The sequence below is a fragment of the Mustelus asterias genome, chromosome 15, assembly GCF_964213995.1.
Source record: "Mustelus asterias chromosome 15, sMusAst1.hap1.1, whole genome shotgun sequence".
In the NCBI taxonomy this organism is placed as follows: domain Eukaryota; kingdom Metazoa; phylum Chordata; class Chondrichthyes; order Carcharhiniformes; family Triakidae; genus Mustelus; species Mustelus asterias.
This window is the reverse complement of record NC_135815.1, coordinates 72,974,098-73,000,625: the sequence shown is the minus strand read 5'-3', so window position 1 is coordinate 73,000,625 and position 26,528 is coordinate 72,974,098. Positions and strand designations below refer to the sequence as shown.

The 26,528-nt window shown below is 41.2% G+C and overlaps 1 protein-coding gene across 1 annotated transcript in view; it reads right to left on the bottom strand.

Annotated features, from left to right (window-relative positions):
- igf2r (insulin-like growth factor 2 receptor) overlaps nt 1–26,528 on the bottom strand; it is a 175,573-nt gene that overhangs the window by 113,409 nt on the left and 35,636 nt on the right. Inside the window, exons 2-9 of the mRNA XM_078230119.1 lie at nt 26,344–26,474; nt 22,638–22,762; nt 20,528–20,626; nt 17,405–17,534; nt 16,711–16,828; nt 14,060–14,165; nt 7,038–7,197; nt 2,821–3,016 (exon numbers count right to left, since the gene is read on the bottom strand). Of these exons, the coding sequence (XP_078086245.1) occupies nt 2,821–3,016; nt 7,038–7,197; nt 14,060–14,165; nt 16,711–16,828; nt 17,405–17,534; nt 20,528–20,626; nt 22,638–22,762; nt 26,344–26,474 (1,065 nt within the window). The remainder of the gene's footprint in view (nt 1–2,820; nt 3,017–7,037; nt 7,198–14,059; nt 14,166–16,710; nt 16,829–17,404; nt 17,535–20,527; nt 20,627–22,637; nt 22,763–26,343; nt 26,475–26,528) is intronic.

Below are 26,528 nucleotides of genomic sequence, written 5' to 3'. Positions count from 1 at the left end.
TATCATTAGATACCCACATGGAGGATGGCATACTGAGTGAAACTTTTAAAACAGATTGGCAATTTCTCTGCCCAGATGATTATTGCTTCCCTGCTTCCTCTAGGCCACCTGCTTTTGATTTGTGCAGACCTTGTACTTGGCAATACTTTTAAAAGCTCATTCAAGTCTTCACGGATCAAATTTGCAAAATAGTGCAGCTGGGGAAAGAGATGGAGTAGATGGCAAGGGAATCAAGTTTCTGACAGGAGCTAAAGAATGGTTCTAAAGTTGTTCCAATGTCAAATTCTAAGCTGCAAACTGCCCCATGTTGTCAGATCGATAGCCTCACAACTTGTAGGTGGTTTTGTTAGAGGGAATAGGGACTGGGCATCATCTGCATCCAGGTGGAAGCTGCTCCTGTAAAAGGGACATCATGCAGACAAACTGGAAGGAGCAAGTATAGAACCTTGGGAGCTCTGAACATAACAGATGAAAAAGCTTCACTGGAGATGCACTGGCTATATCGGAATAGGAAAACACACAAAACCAGCTCATAGCTGGACAAAGGAGTTCAACAGTGAAACCAAACAGGGAATGGAATATTGACAAGTGGGGAGTGACAGTATGGTGAGCCAATATGGCAGTATGGTGAGCTCTTAGTGCTCAGAGTAGGGTAGATGTCAGACTGAACAGATTCAAACTGGGAGTGAACGATACATTCAAGGAAGAAAAAGGGATTTGACAGAGAATTTGAATACTCGACTTCAGATCAAGTCCTTTGCTGCTTTTTCAACACTATTTGATGATAGCAGTGGTGTATCTGTGAGGCTCTGTAAGCAACATAAATATCCGGAGTTTGAAGAGAACATGTGCACAAGTGGGGTTAGAGTCAAAGGTTTACAGCATGGAAACAGGCCCTTCAGCCCAACTTGTCCTAGCCGCCCAGTTTTTAACCACTAAGCTGGTCCCAATTGACTGCATTTGGCCCATATACCAAACTTACTCATGCAACTGTAAATTTTTTCTAAAACTCAAAATTGTATCTGCCTCTGGCAGCTCTTTCCAGACACTCACCACCCTCAGTGAAAAAATTGCCCCTCTGGACCCTTTATCTCTCCCCTCTCACCTTAAATTTATGCCCTCTTGGTTTTAGACTCCCCTACCTTTGGGAAAAGATGTTGACGGTTTGGTCAGATGTATCAATTTTGTCTCCACCTTGGTGAGTGCCCTAGACAAATTGGACACAGACTGGACAAAAACTGGGAGTATGGACACAGAGGGGTATCCAGACTGTCAGACGAGATAGCTAGATTTATAGCCAAAATGAAGGTCAAATTGCAAGTCAGCAACCCAAATTTAGAATGTAGCATCTTTCATTGCATTTTACATGAAAAGGCTATGCATGGTACAAAGGTGAAAATTAATGTTGTGAATGTGGTCACTGAAACCAAGTTTCATTTGAAGTGCAACTCTTAAATCACCGACATTTCAGCTGACTGTCAGAAGAATATGAAAGTCGGTCTGCCAGATTGGTAGCTGTGTTGTAACGTTTTCCCAAATTACATGGGAAAATTCAACAGTTCACTAACTCATGACAATTAATGGCTTCACGTTCTTGCTTCTATGGTAGATTTTACCATATACCTGAACACACTTAACAGAAGAATACAGGGTAACACGCAGATAGGGACAGAATACTATTGCAACATTCAAGCATTAGAGAAGCAGCTTTGGCAGTGGGAGAAAAATCTTTCCCAGAGCAACTTCTAACTTGGCACATTTTCCCACCCTTAAATCACTGTCACTATTGGGACTTGGATATAATGCTGTCACAAAATGATATATGGGTAAAATTACTTAGGTGCAAAAAGTAATTTCCAGATGAATCCAGGAAGTATGAAGTGTATATAATTTTCAGCAGACCATTTTCTGTCAACATGCATTATGTACCAGAGGAGCCCCAAATAGAGTATTTTGCTGCAATGCACTGATCAAATATCTACATTTCCAATATTGACGTTACTAAGTTTCATCAATGCACAACTCCAAATTATCCCAACCCGAGATCCTTTGCATCAAATTATTTCCCTGTTTGGGACACATCGGTGTGTAAACATGAATTTCCAATTCTTTCCCCCATCGGGGTTTGTTGACAGACTAACACTTGGTTTGGCAAAGTCTGCTTTTAAAATTCTTATCCTCATGTTCAAATCCTCCACGGCCTCAACCCTATCTATTGCTGTAAAATCCCACAGCCCCAAGAGCCTCAGAGCTCTACTTTCCCAAATCCGCCTTTCGTGCAGCCCCAATTTAATTTCTGTTCCTCCCTCTCTTCCTCAGATACTTAATAAAAACCCACCGCTTTGACCAAGATATTAGTCACCCATTCTAATATCTGCTGTGGCTCACTGTCAATTTGTTTAACAACTCTCCTGTGAAGTGTCTTCAGATTTGAAGAACAAGTTTTCCAAATTTGGTGAGTACCAAAATTATCCCAAAGGTCCTTTGGAGCGAGAATGTTTTCCCCCCCACATTTGGGATCTCATTCATGTGTGAACACGTATTCTGCATTCAGAATATCAACATAAAATCTAAACCTCAGGACATCTCAGAGTGCTTTACAGGCAATGAAGTACTTTTCAAGTGTTAATCACCATTTCAAAAGTAGGAAATAAAATCCAAATGGGAATACCAATATCAAAACCTTATCTAGTTCTTCTCTTTTATAAAGAACTTTTGCTGAAGGTCACTCATCAATTTCCAAGGATCTCAAGTCAGGCCTAGCATGAAAAATGGGATTGACACCTTGAACCAAAAACAATCAAATTAAAAACAACATACCTGAGCATCTGATTTTGATATCGCCCTGCAATCTTATGGAGAGAAACATCTTTTTTTGTTTGACATGATGCTATAAAACCCTTCGCATCACTGCAGCCCCCAGAACTGATCGGCCCACACACGTTCAGGTAATAGTAGTAGTCATCAGTGGTATCATCGCTCTTCTTGGGGATAACAAGATATGGCATGGTAGAGTCTGGTCAAAAACAATTTAAAACATTGAAACATGGGAGCAAGCATATATTTAAAACTATTGTGCCAAAAAAGCCACTAAAATAGGCAATAAAATGACTGTCACCTTAAATCCATTTGCTTTAAACAACATTATGTAAAATGCAGCCTCCAACGTTGCTCCTAAATGCAGTGAATGGTATGATTATCCCTTGTGGAAAATATTGAGCTTAAGGTATTTGATTAGTTGCCAAAGTTTCATCTTTCGTGAGTTAGCTTATTTGACTTCAAAATCCATTTATTAATGCAGGAATGACCATAGCCTGCGTCACCTTGTTGCATCCGTCCCACTTGGTTCATTGATGACTCCTAGCTCCAAGCACCCATTGAAGCAAGCAGGAGATCGGGGCCCCTGTCAGCATCACTAATGTTATCCACTAACGTTACATTCCCTGATGCTTGGGAAATTCAGAGTCTTAATATTTGGCCAGGCCTGCCCCCTGAAGAGGGTACACCAGCTTCGTGGTTTTATGTTATAGAATCATAGAAACCCTACAGTGCAGAAGGAGGCCATTCGGCCCATCGAGTCTGCACCGACCACAATCCCACCCAGGCCCTACCCCCACATATTTTACCCGCTAATCCCTCTAACCTACACATCTCAGGACTCTAAGGGGCAATTTTTAACCTGGCCAATCAACCTAACCCGCACATCTTTGGACTGTGGGAGGAAACCGGAGCACCCGGAGGAAACCCACGCAAACACGAGGAGAATGTGCAAACTCCACACAGACAGTGACCCGAGCCGGGAATCGAACCCGGGACCCTGGAGCTGTGAAGCAGCAGTGCTAACCACTGTGCTACCGTGCCGCCCTGGAAGAAGCAGTTACTGGCTATAAGCTCTTGCTCGTTTGGTGTAGAATACAAGTACCAGGAGTTATTTCTGACAGTGGGAGAGATCATTGCACCTCATTGAATAGCTACTGCCTGCCTCAAGCTGGGCAACACGCAGTCAGTCAAATCTGGAATGAAGTCCCATCAGTGGAAGTCTGTGATCAATCAGGCATCTTTCCAGCGACTCCTGCAGCAGAGCTGGTATCAAACTGTACTGGACAAATACAATATATTAGACATTGTATTTACCCAGTATAGTTTGATACCAGCTCTGTTGCAGGTCCTTTTGGAAAGCTGCCCAATTTACCACATTACTACCATGGTACTCCATTCCAGAGTTTCAGTCAGCGTTTATGCCCTTAGTCGCCTCTCCCAAGGCACAAGGCAGTGGGGCTATTTACCCATAGCAGAGGGTCTAGTTTGTGGGCACCAGCTTGTGGGCCATATCTGGGGGCAGGCCTCCTCAGAGCGTGAAGTTGCCAGTTTACGCATGTCAACATGGTCAGGCACTGCATAAGTCTTGCTGAAGAGAGTATACACAGTTGGGAGAGGCTAATGCATTCTGCTTTCTTTTCATTTCATTATAGTTATTATATTTTTGTTTCAGTTCTTGTAGATTTATTTTCACGTTCCATTCTATTAATTTAAATGTCTCTGCCACCTCACTATTGCACTGGTCCCAATCAGTTCAAGCCTGTTCCAACAGTGCAATTTCTTCCCATCTCCTGTCAAAGTACTGGCACCAGTGTCACATGAAAAGAAACCTCTCCTTTGGTAGTACAGAACTTCGTACTGCTAAAAAAGGCATACTGTGAAGCTTTTCATCTTGCATTCATCAGGACAACACGCAAGAATGCCAAATTTCAACGGGAACAATTTATACTGCAAGGAGAAAAGTGTTGCAGTGTGGTTGGAAAGTTGGCTCTGATTGGTCGAGACATTGCCATGACAAATATACCAGGAGGCTATTGCTTTTGCAATTTTTTTTGAATAAACAATGCTTGGATATATTCATTTTCCTCAAAGGTCAGTTCCCTGCATATGAATATACGTAGCTTTTAGCAAGCCCGAGTCAGAGCCCGACTGAATGTGAAATTGGTCAGTGCGATTCTTACCACACTCGGGATTGCTCAGAAAATGCTTCCCTATTGTAGGATCGTTAGTAACATTACACATTTATGTTTTAAACTTTGTAAATGCTGGTTGGTTGAGTAGAGTCAGTATTCTTTCCATTACAAACAGCTGAAGGGACATGATGCAATCCAGCTATCGCTGGAAAATACTGCCTACGTACCTAGCATATCAGCACCAAATCCATATACCACATTGAAAAAAAAATTATTAGTCACAAGTAGTCCTACATTAACACTGCAATGAAGTTACTGTGAAAATCCCCGAGTCGTCACACTTTGGCACTTGTTTGGGTACACAGAGGAACATTTGGTATGGCCAATTCACCTAACCTGCATATCTTTGGACTGTGGGAGGGAACCAGAGCACCCGGAGGAAACAGACACGGGGAGAATGAGCAAACTCCACACAGACAGTGACCCAAGCCGGGAATCGAACCCTTGTCCCTGACACTGAGGCAGCAGTGCTCATTGCTCATTTGTGCGACACACAGAACATCTTTCTGGCTTGATGGCAGCATTCCACTAGTAGAAAACGTCACTCGCACTATTACTGCATGCTAGTAACATTAAACATCTAGCTTCACCTCTTCCTCAAGCGGAGATACTTTATCCTTCCAGGGTAATTTGAGGTACACTGGGCATTTTGCAGGTCAAAACTATCTTTGGCCCATTGGTGATTTTATGGTGATCAATAATCTGATTGATGCAGCCATGAGCTGGCCGGAGAGCTTCAATGTCTCCTATTTTGGCATCAAGGTTGCATGAAAAAAAAATCACTCTGATCCTATTTGAAATTTCTGATGAGGCCAATTCTGCAGTGCTTAGAGTTGTAGGAATACCAACGTGTAAACTGACCAGTCAAGGGAGGTGTGCAGTAGACGGTAGTAAAGAACAATTTGCGGACGTTTCAACTGACATGTCAAGGAAAGATGCTCCATTTCAAACTTTGAAGCTGCCCCTTTTGGATCTGTAAACTGCCCAGTTTACCTCAAAATACCCTGATAGATAAGAGATGAAGTTAGTCATTTCTCACTGCTACCATTCAATGGCAACGAGTGATGTTTTCCACCAATAGAAGGCTGCTGTCAAACCAAAAGAGACATCCTGCCTACCACATAAATGAGCAATGTGGCAAGTGAAAAGTTGAGATGAGATTAGCCATTTCTCACTTCTACACGAGTGATATTTTCCACCAACAGGATGCTGTTATCAAACCAAAAAGACATCCTGACTATTACACAAATGAGTAATGTGGTACGTAAGCTTGATAGGTTGGTAAAGACAAAATGTACCTCCCTAAACCTACACAAGAAAGTGCATTGCACAGTCTAGGAAAGGCCCAGATGTATTTTCTAAGATATCCTCAACATCAGTCAGCAAGAGTGGAAGAAAAGCAAAAGCTCCTACTCTTAATCAGATATCCTGCTGTATATGCACGCGTGGGGATATCAGCAACAGTCCACAAAATACCATGTTGTCACACGGCACTTACTTTAATTCATACACAAGGAGTCACTTGCTCAAGGCACTAAATGGTGACTAGCTGCAAACCAACAGGGAATACATTCAACCCTTTCCTACTCCCACAAAAGTATGTTAATCTAAGATTTAAATCCACACTGTTCCTGAAAGACCTTGTTTTTATACAAATTAAACTGACATTTGGGGTTGAATGTACAATGGCTCTGAAACAACAATTTTAGACAGGTCTTAGAAAGTATTCTCATTATACCAAGACTTCAATTAAACTATGAAGAGCCAAATGGACTCAAAACGTTAACTGTTTGCATTCCCTACGGATGCTGCCAGACCCGAGTTTTCCCAACATTCTCCGTTCTTGTTCCAGATTCCAGCATCCGCAGTCTTCTGTTTATTTCATTTAAAATCACCCCCAAAACAACCAGCAGAATAACTTAAGCTTACATTTCTACCAGCATTTATTTCACTGCTCTAGACATCTGCAGTGACACCAACTATTACAGTTAATACATTTAATCTATTAAAAATGTATTCTCTCACCAGTCAATCTGAGGGGAGTCAGATCAATGGAGATGTCATGCTGGTCACTTGTAAGCTTGCAGCTATGGCTTTCTAGGTAATCTCTGGGGCAGGCATATTCAGTAACCCATTCAATTTCATAGCGACAGTTAGTACTGGCAATGAGCTTGGGTTCTGTACCCTATTAAAACAAAAGCACATTTTCAATTGTACACCAAGATGATAAAATCAAAAATACAAATTCTACAACAGTTCATAATGCTTGCAATAATTGCAAAAGTTTAAAAAGTTTTCATGGGCATCAACTTCAAACCAATTTTAATATTAGTTCTAATAAAAGGTTAAACAGACCTCACATTTATTTACCCAATTCAATGTAATGGAACAAAGACCTTAAATTTTCTCATTCAGAAATACGACAAACCTTACTAATGAATATTAAGAACTCTAACAATTCAAATCTAAGTAGAGAAATTGTCTCGCCCACTGCCATCCAGAACAGAAAGTTTAGTGATCACTAGAATATCCACCATGAAAGGGACTCTGAAGAGGAAATAGAAATGGCTGGATTATGGAGGCAACATTGCACCATAACATCAGTCCTGAAATTAAGAATTTCAACTTCATCTTTTGTCATAGTATTGAACTGGCATTAGCAATTTAAGCAAATGTTCACTTCTTCCTCCACAACGTCAGAGGTAACACCTCAGTGTTGTTTTTTTAAAATGAAGATTTTACATTTCAAATTTAGGTGTGTACAAAATACACTTTTTAATACAGGATTTAATAACTGCACATTACATGTCTATGTAACTTCCTGATTTAAAAAAATGTATCCAAACAGTGGCTATGTTCTGTAAAAACACCACTGAAAGCACATGAATTAAACTAAAACAAATTTAAATTTAAAGTTATGGGGAGAGAGATCAGGTAAAGGGAAATTTAGGCCTCAGGTCGAGGTAATAGAAAAGAGCAACAATTAGGGTTAAGATAAGCCGGATAGGACAGGAAAAGAAAAGAGTTGAACAAAAGTAGCGAATTAGCTCATAAGCCCTAAAATGAAGGCTCTTTATCTGAATGCATTAAGCATTCATTAGTTGAAGTAGTGGCACAAAAAGCAATAAATTTGTTTGATCTAATCACTATTAAAGAGGCAAAGGACAGGATTTTGGCTCTGATATAGAACTGGGAACATAAGTGGGTAGGCAGGTAATTCCGCTTCACCAGCCACAGAATGCTGCTACCACCAGAGTCATTTTGCTGCAGGTCAGAGTGAAGCCAGAATTGCTAATCACCTACAAGTAGCAGGTAGCTTGTAACGAAGCCAATGATCACAGGCTGACTGGGACTTTCTACACAGCCAGTGCCTTTTCCTAAGTTAACTCAAAGTAAAAAATTCTCTGGGGAAAAAATTGAGATAATACAATTGAATTCTACATCCAGAGTGAAAGCAGCATATACCAGTCCGAAATAACAATCTTAAACTGAAACATATGTATGAGGGGAGAGTTGGCTACAATTGACTGGGTAAATAGAGTAAAAGAAATGGTGGTAAATAGACAGCAAAACATTTCAAGATTGATTCAAAATGATGAAAAAACATTAACTTGCAAAGAAATCCACCCATGGTTTACTAGGGAAGTCAAGGATAGTGGGAGATCAAAATTGGCTTTTAAATGTTGCAAAAGTAAGTCTGGGAATTGGGAATTTAAAAGAAAACAGCAAGGTATGACCAAAGAGGGAAAAAGAGAATGAGTAAACTATCCAGGAATGTAAATGCAGATTGTAAGAGCTATAACGAGGGCATCCAAAGTAAAAATCTAATTCCAAATTACATGCCAGAAATACAGGATAACAAAGGGGCTTCTTATAAAATTATATAAAGTAATTAATACCAGAGAAAAGGTATTGGAGAAACCTAAAGGCAACAAATCCCTGTACCTGTCTGCGTAAACAAGTTAGCTCTAGAGATAGCAGATGCACTGGTTAACATTCCCCAAATCCTAGAATGGTCCCAGCAGTTTGGAAGTTAACATTAGGGCACTATCACTATTCAAGGAAAAAGTGGAACATCAGGCCAATTAGCTGGACAGTCATAAAACAAATTGGAATATTTTACAGCAGTTTTAACATGCACCTAGAGAAAGTTGAAGTGTGATCAGACAGAATCAACAGTTTTTCAAAGAGAAATGTTTGATAAATAAGTTAGTTTTTTTTGAGGATGTAACTGATAGGGTAGGTAACGGAGTCAGTAGATATTTGGATTCCTAAAACACATTTTATAGGGTGCCACATCAAAGGTTAATATGCAAGGTAAGTGCTCATAGAGTTGGGGATAATACACTCACATGGATGGAAGATTGGTGAACCAACAAATAGCATAAGATAGAGATAAGCGGGAGTATCGTCAAGTTGACAGGCTGTAACTAGAAGTGCCATAAGGATCATTGGAAGGCCCGTTACTATTTACAATCTATATTAATCACTTGAATACATTTCAAGTTCACTAACAAAACAAAGCTGGTGGGGAGAAAAGAGGCTGCAAAAAGAAATAGAACAGACTAAATGAATGGGCAACATGGTGGCAGATGGCAATAATGTGGGGATCAGTGAGGCACTTAAATATTCTGTTTCTACTACTGCATAAGTTATCGAAAAACATGAAACTTTCAAATGTTGAGAAAGAATTGGGTATACCTCCAAGGAATATAGCAAGCAATTAGGAAGGTAAATGGCATGTTGGCCTTTATTACAAGGACATCAGATTAAAGAATAAGGAAGTCTTGCTACAACTGCACAGGACTATGGTAAGATCACACCTCCAGAATACTGGGTACAGTTTTGGTCGAGGAAAGGATTGGTTCCTGGGATGAGGCATTGGTCCATGATAAGAGACTGAGTAAGTTCAGTCTTACAGGCAGAATAATACAAGATTCTGAAAGGGATTGACAGGGTGGATGCCAAGAGGCTGTTTCCCCTGATTGAGAATTTAGAACAGTCTCAGGCCAAGATGTTGATCATTTAGGACAAAGATGAGGAGAAACTTCAGAGGATTGTGAATCCTTAGAATCCTCTGCCTTAGAGGGCTGTGGATGCTCTATCATGGATTGTATTCAAGGCTGAAATCGACTTTTGATTGCGGAGAATCAAGGGATGGGGGGGCGGGGGCACTAAGTGGAGCAAGATAGAATTCCAATGAATGGCTGAACACATTGAGGCTATGTATTCCACTCCTGCTGCTCATATTTCTTAACTTATCTTATTAATTCAATCCAACATTCTGAAAAACAAGGTCACTAAACCAATTCGGGGAGATATATACATATATATAAAACCCTTCACAACAATTAGTTTGTGAATCAAATGAAGTATCTTATGGAAGGAAGCAGACTTCGGCAGATATGAAATTGTTCTAATAAATTAACAGCAGCAATCACTTAAAATTCCAAAAACTTATCAAGGTGGAATTGAAGTGTAAGTGAGAAACCCCAATAGGTTGGTAGCTTTATAAACCATTAGACATTAAGGCACTGAATTCACTGAATGCTGGTAGTTTTATGACTTTTGAAACAAGCTTATGAGCTAACAAGAAAGTAGTTCACACATACGAGATGCAGTAAGAGATTTGAACAAGTGATTATGAATTTAAAACACATATGCTGGTATTATGTATTATTGTTGATCTTAAGGTACACTGTTCGCTTTTGCCAAGAGCAATTTGCTGCTCAGCATCACGATAAAAAGCATTCAGGCAAAGCCATATTCCAAGAGAACGTTTAAACCTTGGGAATATACAATATCTTTCGGATGGAAAGAACATTTAGAACACAATCATATTCTGTGAACAGGGTTTATTCACGATCTGGACGAGATGGATGCATGGAGTCGTGTATTATGTGTTAATCTGATTACAGTAAGAAGGTAAACAACACCAGGTTAAAGTCCAACAGGTTTATTTGGTAGCAAAAGCCACACAAGCTTTCGAGGCTCTAAGCCCCTTCTTCAGGTGAGTGGGAATTCTGTTCACAAACAGAACTTATAAAGACACAGACTCAATTTACATGAATAATGGTTGGAATGCGAATACTTACAACTAATCCAGTCTTTAAGAAACAAAACAATGGGAGTGGAGAGAGCATCAAGACAGGCTAAAAAGATGTGTATTGTCTCCAGACAAGACAGCCAGTGAAACTCTGCAGGTCCACGCAACTGTGGGAGTTACAAATAGTGTGACATAAACCCAATATCCCGGTTGAGGCCGTCCTTGTGTGTGCGGAACTTGGCTATCAGTTTCTGTTCAGCGACTCTGCGCTGTCGTGTGTCGCGAAGGCCGCCTTGGAGAACGCTTACCCGAATATCAGAGGCCGAATGCCCGTGACCGCTGAAGTGCTCCCCAACAGGAAGAGAACAGTCTTGCCTGGTGATTGTCGAGCGGTGTTCATTCATCCGTTGTTGCAGCGTCTGCATAGTTTCCCCAATGTACCATGCCTCGGGACATCCTTTCTTGCAGCGTATCAGGTAGACAACGTTGGCCGAGTTGCAAGAGTATGTACCGTGTACCTGGTGGATGGTGTTCTCACGTGAGATGATGGCATCTGTGTCGATGATCCGGCACGTCTTGCAGAGGTTGCTGTGGCAGGGTTGTGTGGTGTCTTGGTCACTGTTCTCCTGAAGGCTGGGTAGTTTGCTGCGGACAATGGTCTGTTTGAGGTTGTGCGGTTGTTTGAAGGCAAGAAGTGGGGGTGTGGGGATGGCCTTGGCGAGATGTTCGTCTTCATCAATGACATGTTGAAGGCTCCGGAGGAGATGCCGTAGCTTCTCCGCTCCGGGGAAGTACTGGACAACGAAGGGTACTCTGTCCACTGTGTCCCGTGTTTGTCTTCTGAGGAGGTCGGTGCGGTTTTTCGCTGTGGCGCATTGGAACTGTTGATCAATGAGTCTAGCGCCATATCCTGTTCTTATGAGGGCATCTTTCAGCGTCTGGAGGTGTCTGTTGCGATCCTCCTCATCCGAGCAGATCCTGTGTATACGGAGGGCTTGTCCGTAGGGGATGGCTTCTTTAACGTGTTTAGGGTGGAAGCTGGAGAAGTGGAGCATCGTGAGGTTATCCGTGGGCTTGCGGTACAGTGAGGTGCTGAGGTGACCGTCCTTAATGGAGATGCGCGTGTCCAAGAATGCAACCGATTCCAGAGAGTAGGCTATGGTGAGCCTGATGGTGTTGCATTCTTGGACACGCGCATCTCCATTAAGGACGGTCACTTCAGCACCTCACTGTACCGCAAGCCCACGGATAACCTCACGATGCTCCACTTCTCCAGCTTCCACCCTAAACACGTTAAAGAAGCCATCCCCTACGGACAAGCCCTCCGTATACACAGGATCTGCTCGGATGAGGAGGATCGCAACAGACACCTCCAGACGCTGAAAGATGCCCTCATAAGAACAGGATATGGCGCTAGACTCATTGATCAACAGTTCCAACGCGCCACAGCGAAAAACCGCACCGACCTCCTCAGAAGACAAACACGGGACACAGTGGACAGAGTACCCTTCGTTGTCCAGTACTTCCCCGGAGCGGAGAAGCTACGGCATCTCCTCCGGAGCCTTCAACATGTCATTGATGAAGACGAACATCTCGCCAAGGCCATCCCCACACCCCCACTTCTTGCCTTCAAACAACCGCACAACCTCAAACAGACCATTGTCCGCAGCAAACTACCCAGCCTTCAGGAGAACAGTGACCAAGACACCACACAACCCTGCCACAGCAACCTCTGCAAGACGTGCCGGATCATCGACACAGATGCCATCATCTCACGTGAGAACACCATCCACCAGGTACACGGTACATACTCTTGCAACTCGGCCAACGTTGTCTACCTGATACGCTGCAAGAAAGGATGTCCCGAGGCATGGTACATTGGGGAAACTATGCAGACGCTGCAACAACGGATGAATGAACACCGCTCGACAATCACCAGGCAAGACTGTTCTCTTCCTGTTGGGGAGCACTTCAGCGGTCACGGGCATTCGGCCTCTGATATTCGGGTAAGCGTTCTCCAAGGCGGCCTTCGCGACACACGACAGCGCAGAGTCGCTGAGCAGAAACTGATAGCCAAGTTCCGCACACACAAGGACGGCCTCAACCGGGATATTGGGTTTATGTCACACTATTTGTAACTCCCACAGTTGCGTGGACCTGCAGAGTTTCACTGGCTGTCTTGTCTGGAGACAATACACATCTTTTTAGCCTGTCTTGATGCTCTCTCCACTCCCATTGTTTTGTTTCTTAAAGACTGGATTAGTTGTAAGTATTCGCATTCCAACCATTATTCATGTAAATTGAGTCTGTGTCTTTATAAGTTCTGTTTGTGAACAGAATTCCCACTCACCTGAAGAAGGGGCTTAGAGCCTCGAAAGCTTGTGTGGCTTTTGCTACCAAATAAACCTGTTGGACTTTAACCTGGTGTTGTTTACCTTCTTACTGTGTTTACCCCAGTCCAACGCCGGCATCTCCACATTAATCTGATTAGGCAGTGACCTTTAAGGGAACCCATGGGAACGTTCATTTGAATTTTAGGCTAAGCGTCTGAGGTTACTACGCAACACAGGAAGTGGGGTCAGAATTCGAAGGACTAATAAACTGCCATCATGCCAGAGTGTAAAATGCAATTGGCTAAGGTATATGGCAGGTATTATTGTGTACTGAAGATGTTTGATTTAAAGCTAATGAAAGGCGGGAGTAATTGATTTTTAAAAATCCATAATTGATCGGTTTCCATCGGAGAGGTCCAACTGCTCCATCTCGGGAGCTGCCCTGACCCTTTGATGGTCTCCTGGCAGCTGCTGATTGAAATAAAGTTACGTCTTTAAACTGAGACACTGGCTTCGTGAGTTTTGTATTGTCTAAAGTTTGGGCAGTGCCAGCAACCTTGGAAACCCCACCAACATGAACAAAATTGTGCTTTTCCTCCATCATCCTCATTTGCTCTTAAAAGACTAGCTTTCATTTTAATACAAATGTTTTCAGCCCATCTACAAACCTCTCTCCTTCCAGAGGGGCAAATCAAGGTAATGGTGACTGCAGGTCTGTGATCGCCACAAAATGCTGGTGACTTCTCATTTCCAGTGGCATAGTGAAGTACTAACCTGAAACAAATTGAAGGATATGTTAAAAATCTCACTGGAGCTGTTTGCACTATTGTACAGGGTGATATTGTGATCAGTTTAAAATAAAAACACTGGAAATTTGGAAAGCAGGGCTATTGATGTGAAGACCCAGGCAATTATTGGAGAAAAACCAAGTCTATAAATACTGTTTTAGACACCAACTCTCCAATGTCATACTTACAAAACCATTAAGATTTTACAGTCAGCACAATAAGGGTATTTCGATACTGGTTGCATCAACCTGTGCAATCCAGGCCTCAGCACCCAGATCACACATACAAACCTTTGACAAGAGCCACTGGATGCCCAGAAGTGGGTGATTCAGGACTCTCAAAAGTGCTGACACCAAGTTTAACACCTCTTCAACTGTCCCAGCTGAGATCCAGCAAGTAGTCTCACAACACCAGGTTAAAGTCCAACAGGTTTATTTGGTAGCATGAGCTTGCAGAGCGCTACTCCTTCATCAAGTGAGTGCAGGATTTGTTTCACAAACAGGGCACACACAGGCATGAACTCAACTACAAGATAATGATTGGAATGAGAGTATTAACAGGTAATCAAGTCTTTACAGATGCAGACAATGCAAGTGGAGAGAGGGTTAAGCACAGGTTCAAGAGGTATGAATTGTCTCAAGCCAGGACAGTTAGTGAGATTTTGCAAGCCCAGGCAAGTCATGGGGGGGTTACAGATAGTGTGACATGAACCCAAGATCCCGGTTGAGGCTGTCCTCGTGTGGAACTTGGCCATCAGTTTCTGCTCAGCGATTCTGAGTTGTTGTGCCCTGCGTTGTCAGTCCAACGCTGGCAACTCCAACTGAGATCAGCTAACAGCACAGTCTTGACATTTTGTTTGAATAGTCCCATTGCTCACTGGATATACTTGCTTAAAAAACTTGTGGATTTAAAGTCGTCTTTTGAAAGGTTTACCTGAACTCCCAAAAATACCAACACTAGATACAGAAGTGGGTGAAAATAAAGTTGCAGAAAGCCTTACACTTCAAATTATGACTGCTTGGATGTTCTACAATGTAGCAATAGTGAAAGAGCTGACCAAGAGAATGCAAGGTGAGAGGGTATTAAAATGTTTGTGTGTGAAAGAGGAGAGAGAAATATCAAAAAAAGGGCAGAGAATAACAGGTAAAAAAAAAAGGGCAAAGAAAAAATTAAGAGGTAACTGTCAAGATTTTATTGGTCGTGGTTCCTGGCCTAAGGAAGCAAAATGTATTCAACAAATGTTTAATGATAAAATATTAATTGAGGAATTGTAATTACCTCCATTACAAAATTAAAAATACCTTGCAAACTAGAAATATTCGACAAAGCTGATTGCATTTCTAGAAACTTGAGAACATGTTGGGTGGCATGCCCAATAGACAAATGTAAAATGCAGACAGAATTTCAGAATTCCGTCCTAAATTAAGTTCATAACTTTCACTTGTAATGCTTAAGCACAAAAAAGCTGAATCAAAAAAAGGTTTACTCCAGAGCAGTGTTGGACAGACTGGATTCAATGGGAAAAATAATAGTGATTGGCTGAGGAACTGCCTGTACATAAGCCCACACAAAGCCCCTGGGGAAAGGCACCACCACCACTGTTTGGCGCTGACCACATAAATCTAACACATTTACGCTTTTCACCATAAACTATGCAGTAATCTGGTCATTATCCTGCACATCAAGATCCATTAGTCAAACTACTAGAATTGTTGATGACAAGCTGGTACACCTCCTTGCTCGAGGAACCAACTGCTTGTTAACAGCTGGATAACCAACAGCTGCAAGATGCAGTATTGCGAGCATTTTAGAGGAATGGTGGAATACATTGTCAATCGATTGTGCACAGAAAATTAGTTTAGAACTCGGTTTGCAATCTATACCCAGTTAGGCAACCTTCACAACCAGATTGGATCAGATAACGAAACGGCCGAAAGTTAATTCCAAATTTTGTAGGCTCCTCGCCCTGCACGATCACCCCTGCCTCCCACATATGTCAAGAGTGCACACAAAAGCCCGTGTGCCCGAATGTACTCAGATAGATATCTGTGCATTTGCCTTGTCCACTATCCTAATGTCAACTCCATATTTATTTCCATTTCTATCTGTAGATCTATTATGGTAGGTTCAGAGAAGGAAATGTTTACCATTCTAAAAATAAGACAAGGTTAAGACTAATGGAAAATAAGGCTACTAAATATATTGAATACAGTTTGTGATAATTGACCCAAAGGTAAAGTGCAGCTTAGATGATGCAAGTTGCAAAACAACTACCTGCCCAAAATTATAAAGATTCTAAATGGTTAACAAACAATCTGGTGTTATTAGTTGAACATTAGTTAATGCTGCAATTCTCAATTATACATAGTCTCAGATGGCTCACTATAAAAACAACTAATCACAATTAAGGCTACAATGGAACTTTCACACAAAATGATTTCAATGTCATCATTGTTCTAAATTTAAAATATATTTTGGTAAATGTACGCAGTCAAAGACAGCACTTGGAATTCCAAAGATGTACTCCATACCTGTCTTTACCAACTAGTTTCAAAGCATCTTTTGGTTGGCCAACATCAAATGCAGTGGAGCCTTTCAATAAGCAGGCACTGCTGCCAGATTTACACGCCGAGGTCTTGCCTGAAGGAGCTGGCAATTAAACGGACAAGAGGATATGATTAATATTAGAACTGAAAACTCTCTCGGTACTACATAACCTTACTTCAAAGTTCAAGCACAGAAATTGGCCATTTGACCCAACAGTACCACACCTATACAAAGCAAAATACTACTGAAAGGGAAGTCTAACCTAACTCAGAAGTCTAACCCAAACTTATCTGCTTTTCAATTCTATTCCTCCATAAATAAACCAATCTTTTGTTTACTTCAAAATAAATTTACCTGCATTACTACTTATATTGGGTTTGTGTATCTGTACTCCCAGACCCGCTGTTCCTCTCCCCTATTTGGATAATAAATATATCTTCCTCAGCCTTAATAAATGCAGATGCAATAAAGCCAAAACAATAATTTCATCGTTAAGTTTGATTAGTTTATCAATTGTCCCCCTCCTTACCACCTTAAATGGTTTCACATTCTTTAATTCACGAGGTGCTTTGTGGTTTAGCGCAACTGCAAATTGGTGGCAAAGTAGATGGGGTACAAAGTTCATAAACTCAATGCATGCCAAAGAAATTCATCAACTGAAAAGAAAGGTAAACTGACCTATATCTCTACAAATGTTGATATACAAATCATCTGTGTCAGGCGAATCGACCAAATAGCCTCCCGACATCTTTATGAGTGGATTTAAATCACGTTTCTTTCCAACTTCATCAAAGACGTAACATGGAACCTTAAAAGTGTTAATTGATGATTAATAAATGTTTTTAACTGATTAAATAAGAAATTGGGGGAATATTTAGCAAACATGAGACAATTAAGACCAATGAATGAATACGAGTGTTAAAAAACTAACAACTGCTGATATGATGAATGCACTTTCATCGTGGACAGAGTGTAAGACATAACAAATGTGTGAATTCACATTTGCTTGGAGTAGAAACGAGTACACAGTAGGGAAAAGATGAATCCGCAATTTCTATCAAAGTCAAACAGAGGTTATCGTGCTCAGCAGAGTTGCTTAAATCCCTCTAAACACAGAAATGCTCCTGCTTGTGAAATAGTTATTGCGATATCCAGGATATCCAATTCTTCATCTGAAAGGCATGTGGCCACTAAATCTCTGAAGGGGCTGAAGCAGAATGAGACAGGACACAGAAATGGGGTATTATGTCAATAACTCTTAAGACAGATCAACAGTGATACAAAAAGCAAAATACTACAGATGCTGGAAATCCAAAAAAACCCCACAAAATACTGTAAATTCTCAGCAGGTCAGGCAGCATCTACAGGTCAGTGACCCATCATCAGAACTGGGAAAAGTTAGAAATCTAACAAGGTTGAAGCAAGGGATGGAGGTGATGGGAAAAAATTCAAAAGGGAAGGTCTGTGGTCGGGCAAGAATCAGGAAGATTCAGAATCCAGACAGTGCAGGAGGCCATTTGGCCCATTGGGTCTGCACCGACTCTCCAACAGAGCATCCCATCCAGACCCTATCCCCGTATCTCCACCTACTTGCACCACTAATTCCCCTAATCCACACACCTTGGGACACCAAGTGTAATTTAGCAACATATTAAATGGCAGATGGCAGTGCAAGGCAAAAGGAAGCAGTACCCAGACCACACTTCCCCTCTCGCTCTGCTAACTATAAAATCATTCCATTTTTGTACTTACTCCAACACATTTCAATGATGTAACCTTCCGATATGGTATCCCTTTTCCCTAAATCAAGGATTCCCCTCCAACATGATTGCCAGGGCCCTCCACCATGCCTGTTCCATTTTCCATACTTCTACTCCAAACCATTCCCTCCCCTACCCAGAACATGGTTCTCCTTGCCCTCGCCTGCCACCCACCTGTCTCCACATTCAATGGATCAAATTGAACCTTCATCAGTGTAATGCTGCAAAACAAATCTTTCCTTTCCCACCCTCCTCAGCATTCTGCAGGGGCAGTTCCCACAATAGGGGCAGGTCACTCTTCAGTTACCTCCAAAAACCTCACCCTTTCCCATGTCCCAGTTCTATGCAAACAAAAGACCCAATACCTGCTCTGTTTTACCACGTATCCTCTTGCCGTCCAAGGGCCAAAATATTTCCCGTTAAAGCAGAAACGTACATTTACGTCTCAGCTTAGTATACTGTTTTTCTACACACAAAGCAGTCTCCTCTACACTGGAGTGTCCAAACACAGACCGAGCAACTGCATTGCGCAACAGCTCCATTCAGTCCACAAGGGTGATCCTGAGCTTCCAGTCACCCACTGATTTCCCTTTCTAACATGCTTCCACATTGAATGTTCTGTCCTTGGCCTCCTATGGTGTTCCAAAATTGTTCAAAACACAAGCTGAGGAACAACAATTCATTTTTCAACTGGGTACTTCCAGACCACTGAGCTCAGGAATTTTACATCATATTTTTTATTTGCTGTATGTCTACGTTGTGTGGTTTATCTCCCTTTGTTTTTAAAACCATAGACTCTCTACAGTGCAGAAGGAAGCCATTCAGCCCATCGAGTCTGCAACAACTTTTCAAAGGAGCATCTTACCCAGGCCCACCCCACCCACACCCCAATCCCATAACACAAGCTGGATACTCCATTTCATGAAAGTGATTCAGACTTCAACTCTGAAAACATTCCACCCAGAACCAAAACCATGTGATTAGTGTGTGAATTAACACAAATAGGACAACATGCTTGCCAAAAATTCATGTATAGAGTACATTATTGAAAATAATAATTTAATCCCCTTAGCAGCTCAAGTCGCTTTAATGGGGTTATATAAATGCATAATTCATTATATCTCAGCAGCTAATCAGAAAAGGGGATATATTAGAGTGCAGTAAGGGAAGGCAAGTGTGGAATTCAGTGCTGTCAAGTATAATTCCTTATTCAGCCAATTTAAAGAGCCTCGAATGTTCTTAGTTTGCTCTTTCTTAATCCCTCCCTTCTCAATCTAAAATAGATAACACCTCGGCTATAGAATTTATTTATTCATGTCACAAGTAGGCTTACATTAACACTGCAATGAAGTTACTGTGAAAATCCCCTAGTCGTCACACTTCGGCACCTATTCAGATACACCGAGGGAAAATTTAGCATGGCCAATGCACCTAACCAGCACATCTCTCGGACTCTGGGAAGAAACCAGAGCACCCGGAGGAAACTCACGCAGACACAAGGAGAAGGTGCAGACTCCACACAGACCGTGACCCAAGCCAGGAATCGAACCCAGGTCTGTGCTGTGAGGTAGCAGTGCTAATTGCAATGCCACCCCTGGAAGATATAGTAAGCATCTCAGTTTTTTTTTGAACATACCTACAGGTATATTGTTCCCTTTGAAAGGCATTCATGCCTCTACCAAATGGCACATGCCTAAAATGGAGAGAATCACCAAAAACTAACTAATCCTCACACCCAAAAGCTAGCTTTCAGCCAGTCCCACTTTCATGCTCAAACTCATTCATTACATCACACAGATTGAATTTAGTGCTATTTTGTTAGCTCAGAAATACTCAAAATGGAATAGGAATAACATTTTATGCCATCTCATGTACTTAATACCACTTATACGAACATTTTAAGAAGTGTTTTGCACAATAATGAGCATCATCCTCTCTCCTGCCAGTTATTTTCTTCAATAATTGTAGCCGTCTTGGGGATTGAAAGTCAGATGGGGTGTTAAAAATTTGAAATTAACCAATGTAGGGCATTTGCATTTACCTCTTTTTTCGGGTTGAAGGTGCTCTTCTTGCAGGCGACAAAAGTCTTCCATTCGAAATAATGCACACATTCGGAAGTCACCACAAATTCAGGGCTACCCTGATCAAACAATTAAAATGAGTTAAGATCACAATTAATTCCAACGGGAGAATGATGTTGAATAACAAAGGTGCTTTTCGGTAGCAGTTTGAAATACAAATTGTTAACAAGAAAATGTGAAACAAATTGATTTAATACCAGCAAATGGGCAACAGCAGAAACCTTCCAAAATGTGCAACAGCTCTGATTAAGTGAAGTGTTCTCTCTAAATTCCTCTTCAACTCAAAAAGCCTGACTTCTAACCAAGCTTTCAAGCTCCCTCATGGGAGCATGTCCTTTCCCTCAATAATTTCTAGTTATTATCTGTCCTCTATTTGTAAAACTTCCTCAGACATTTTCTGTGTTAAAAGACAACAAAAAAATTGCTGTTATTGAGATCAAATCATTTGCTTCAGGAAATAGCAGTCTTACAGTCAAGGCAGGCATTGTGATTTCTATTAATTTCCCAGAAATATCTCAGTACTGGAGGAGCACATTTCCCATTTTAAAATTTTCCAAACATAGTATAAAGCCCGCAGTCTCAGTCCAGCTCAGACCAAACACTCCCTATTGAATAAATATAACATTTTTCCATCTTCTCCACTCAAACCATTCTAATAGTCTCTGCATGAGGTTAGTTAGTAATTTTATTCCCGTTCCAGGCAGTTCTGTGTTGTGTACTCCCATCCAGTCAGAATTGGGTCTAGACTGCAAAAACAATTCCAGCATAACTACAAAAGCAAAAATACTGTGGATGATGGGACTTTGAAACAAAACAGAAAACTGGGGATGAAAGGTCACAAACCTGAAAGGTTAGACAGAACCTTCTGCTCTTGCTGGTGGCGAGCTTGGAGGCAGAAAGGGCATGTAAATGAGGCAGAATGGTGCATACCACAATACCAACTTCCCATCTTTACCAGAATTCAGATTTGGGCAGGAAGGCCCATGGTCAACCTTCCTGCCTTGCTGGCCTCAATCTGCCACCAGTGGTATAATTCCAGCTGCAGGCAAGCTTGTCACCATGCGGCTCACATTGCAAGCTAAAACTGTGCAGCCAACCCGCCACCTCCATGGGGGTGGAGCACTCAGTGCCTGATTTTATTTTATATTATATTATAAACAATTTCAATTTGGGCAACTACATCCAAGTGACATTCAACCTGTCTTGGCTGAAGATACTGCGCACACAATCTCTTTCAATTAATTATTAAAAACAAAAAAGTTTTACACTTTTAAATTGGAAACAAAGGCAATAAAAACATAATATTTTGTGGAAGTTTATTTCAAAACTTTGTCATTCATTAGATGAAATTAGCCTCAGTACATGCAACTCAAATTTCTACTTCAGTCCAGTAAAGGAAAATCATTGCATCTTCATGGTTCCTTAAAGCGAACCTTGACTAAAATCCATAACAAACTGGTCCTTATACCACAGATCAAATTTTGGAAACAAGAACATGGCTTAAGCTTCACTCGTCTGAAACTTCCCCTCATGGGCAGCACATAATCCAAAATGTCTGTCAGAACGGCATAAAACCTGTGTGAATCCTGCTTTGGTTTTGCTTCAAAAGATGCATCTTTTATCTAAATCTGTCAGTTCAACATAGTCATATACCACTTGGTTCAGCAGCCTCTAATCTTCATCTGAAATAATAAAGCATGTGGGAGGGGCAGAATTTTGCAGCAATAAAATGTTTTTGCCATTGTAAAAATACTTTGTGTAGAAATAAAGTTGAACAAATTGCGAACAGCAGCTGTGACAAGTTCAATAAAAACATGATACATTGATGCTATCTTTAGAAACAGTTTTTGTCACTTACCTGACAAAGGAGCAGCACTCCGAAAACTAGTGGCTTTTGCTACCAAATAAACCTGTTGGACTTTAACCTTGTGTTGCGAGACTTCTTACTGTGTTTACCCCAGTCCAACACCAGCATCTCCACATAATCTTTAAAAACCACAGGTTATATTCAACATGCTTCAAACTGATAGAGCAGTTATGCGAAAATGACACAGCAAACTACATACTCACCAAAGATTTCCCACATAAGAAATTGATGCTACTTTGGACGGTCTGAACAGAGTTTGGTTCTGTGCACTTCTGGGTAGTGTTGTACTCGAAGTGATGCACACCTTTGCTTCTGAGAGCGAAATCACCTACATGAAGCAACAGACATGTTAACCAAATTAATTCAGCCATATGAATGTATAATTTTTTCTTCAACTTTCATTGACTAAGCATCTTGAACACTGAAGAATTAATTTGGTGACCAATGCAAGATTCAGTCAAGGGGCCTCCCTCGTCTTATGCCTCTTCCATTCAGGTTGTGGAGATGCCGGCGTTGGACTGGGGTAAACACAGTAAGAAGTTTAACAACACCAGGTTAAAGTCCAACAGGTTTATTTGGTAGCAAAAGCCACACAAGCTTTCGGAGCCCCAAGCCCCTTCTTCCTGATGTGAAGGGGCTTGGGGCTCCGAAAGCTTGTGTGGCTTTTGCTACCAAATAAACCTGTTGGACTTTAACCTGGTGTTGTTAAACCTCTTACTGTCTTCCATTCAGAGCAGGCTGATTTGTGCGCACAGTAAGAATGGATAACGCAGACAACCTTAAGGTAAAAACATGTAAGCAGGATGATGGAATCTGAAACAAATCGGAATCCCACAGGTGAGGAGAGTGTTGGAAGTTCCTGTCGAGGAGCCTTGTTGAGTTGCTGCAGTGTAACTTGCAGATGGCCCACACTGCTGCCAGTGAGTCAGTTGTGGAGGGGATGGATAGGTACGAATCAAGCAGGCTGCATTGTCCTGGATGGTTTTGAGTCGTGTTATTGGAATTGCACATCCAGGTAGGAATCCATCTGTGTGTAGACCTACCATGGCGTTACTCAATGCTCAAAAGCTGTGTTATTGGGCTTGAGGAGCTAGTACTTTAACCAAAAGAATAGTGACCTCCTTGGACTCCAAAACACTCCCGTTACCGGTTCTTTTTCTCTGTTCCATACCCACCATCCCCACACCACCTTTAAATACTTCACAATTAACATCTCTTAATGTTAAAGACTAAGAAAAATACACAGTTGCAATTCATTTGAATGACCACTAGCTTAGCTTTTATGGATGTACAAAGGAGAACAATTTAACATAACATTGGATTCCTGAGATGGAGAATCCTCTCTGCCTGCATCAGTAGCCATGATGTGGAGATATCGATATGCACGGTCTTCTTTGAGATCTACCCCCATGACTTGCCTGGGCTTGCAAAATCTCACTAACTATCCTGGCTGGAGACAAGACACATCTCTTTAACCTGTGCTTAACCCTCTCTCCACTCACATTGTCTGTACCTTTAAGACTTGATTACCTGTAAAGACTCGCATTCCAACCATTATCTTGTAAATTGAGTTTGTATCTATATATGCCGTTTGTGAACACAACTCCTCACTCACCTGATGAAGGGGCAGTGCTCCGAAAGATAGTGGTTTGTGCTACCAAATAAACCTGTTGGACTTTAACCTGGTGTTGTGAGACTTCTTACTGTGCATCAGTAGCCCAGACTCATTTTCTTCAACCCTTGAAGCTTTATCATTCCACATAGAAACGCAAATCATAGCAAAGACAAACCGGGTTAGAGGTGTTTTGGGAAAAAAGTGCAGAAGAATGGGAAAAGGCAAAAAGAATGCGAAAAGGACAGAGGGAAAAACCAGGAGTCAAAGAGGGGAGAGGGGAAGACGACAACAAAAAAGACGTCACGTACTAACCGACTCAAGAACAGCTTCTTCCCTGCTGCCAGACTTTTGAATGGACCTACCTTGCATTAAGTTGATCTTTCTCTGCACCCTAGCTATGACTGTAACACTACATTCTGCACTCTCTCCTTTTCTTCTCTATGAACGGTATGCTTTGTCTGTATAGCACGCAAGAAACAATATTTTTCACTGCATGTTAATACACGTGAAAAAATCAAATCAAAAGAACATGGCAATTGGTTCTGGAAGGAGATTTCTAAGGTTGGAGCACTGATCTTGCAAGAATTGAAGGAGGCGAAAGTATGATGGAAAAGTTTGAGGCAGAGCAAAAGTTAGAACATAAAAGATACATATAGGTAAAGCTTTAGATACAGGTGAGAGAAAAATAAACAGAAGACTAAGTGAATTCAAGAGTGGGATACCATCTCAAACAGATGAGAAACAGTTTTTCCATTTTAATCTAAGCAGTGATATGGAATCCAATGCTTTCCAACAAACATTTCTAGAATTCTCTTTCAATAAATGGAAATATTAACCATCCTTTTAATACATTATTAGCTGTTGTTTGAACGATAAGTTACTAAGAGTGTCTGAATCAGTGTACCTTGCAAAATAATCAGCTGCTGTCCACAAAGAATGCACTGGAAATTTTGGTTTATATTCATATCTGAAAAAATTACTTACAGGCTAACCAGAACAATTTTTGCCTCACCAGTGCTAAATCTTACAGGAAATAGTGAGGGGAAATAAGTTGAATGACTGACCGTTCTGCATTGCTAACCAAGTTTTAATATGAAAGTCAGCTTTTAAAGCTAAGCTGCAACTGAGTGAAACTCAGAATTGTGGTTGATGTCTCATTTCAAAAGAAAAGACGTGCAACTTCTCAGAAGTGACAGAATTTGTTACAAACTTAGTAGTCTTGCATCCAGTTGTAAATACTGCATTGATTATTATTTGAGATGCAGATCTATAGTCCAAATGAAAACAAAATGCCGGAAACACTCAAGATTTTGAGGGAAAGTAGTTGATCTAAAATATTAATGGTCTCTCTCTACAAATGCTGCCCTACCTGCCAAGTGCTTGACGGTATTTTGTTTTTAACTTCAGATTTCCTGTTCTTGCAGTGCTTCACTTTTGGTTTAGTGCTAAGTTCCAAATGTGGTGCAGAGAATTATTTTATATCATGGGTGTGCACGCTGTAGAAATGTTGTGGAGGTGATTCTTTATAATCTAGTCAGCTTTGTTTCAGATACTGGCAGTGGTACTTTATTTTGTATTACAGCTGTTGCGCATGTTGAATGCCTACAATTGTGGTTTCAGCTCTCATATGAATATCTTTGTGACTGTCTTGTGGAATTTCTCTCTGATCCATCATTCACTTTAATATTTAAAGTTTTAAAGTGTCACAAGTAGGCTTACATTAGCACTGCAATGAAGTCACTGTGAAAATCCCCTAGTCGCAACACTCCGGCGCCTGTTCGAGTACACAGAGGAAGAATTTAAGCATGCCCAATGCACCGACCGGCATGTCTTTCGGATTGTGGGAGGAAACCGGAGCACCCGGAGGAAACCCATGCAGACACGGGGAGAACACAAACTCCACACAGACAGTGAACCCAAGCCAGGAATCGAACCCAGGTCCCTGGTGCTGTGAGGCAGCAGTGCTAACCACTGAGCCACCCAAGCAGGGGGTAATTCTTTGCTCTATAGTTTCAATGAAAAAGGGGCAAAAGAATTATGATCAAGTCAGTCTTTTCCATCACCAAATTATACAGGTTCAACTGTAAATGGGATATGCTCAGCAGCAGTGTGTTTAAGCCTAAACTATTTTTATTTTAGTAGAAGTGAATATTCCAAGACAACGGAATTCACTAATTATATCCCATAAAACAATACAAAATAAATCAGTATGCAACATGAACATTCAGAATAATACTCACATGAAAATGCACTTTAAAAATAAGTGTATATAATAAAAAGTCTGCTGCACTTACCTACTGACTGGTTGGTTTTTTGTGAAGCATTGTAAGCACAGATGGCACTCAAGCTCCCACAATTTAAAGGGGTACAGAGATTTATTTTGTAATTTATTCCCTTGTCAGAATCTATCGCCTCCCAAGTATACCTGCATGAAAGAAAGTACTGTTAATTGCATACACAAAAAGGCAAGCACATAGTT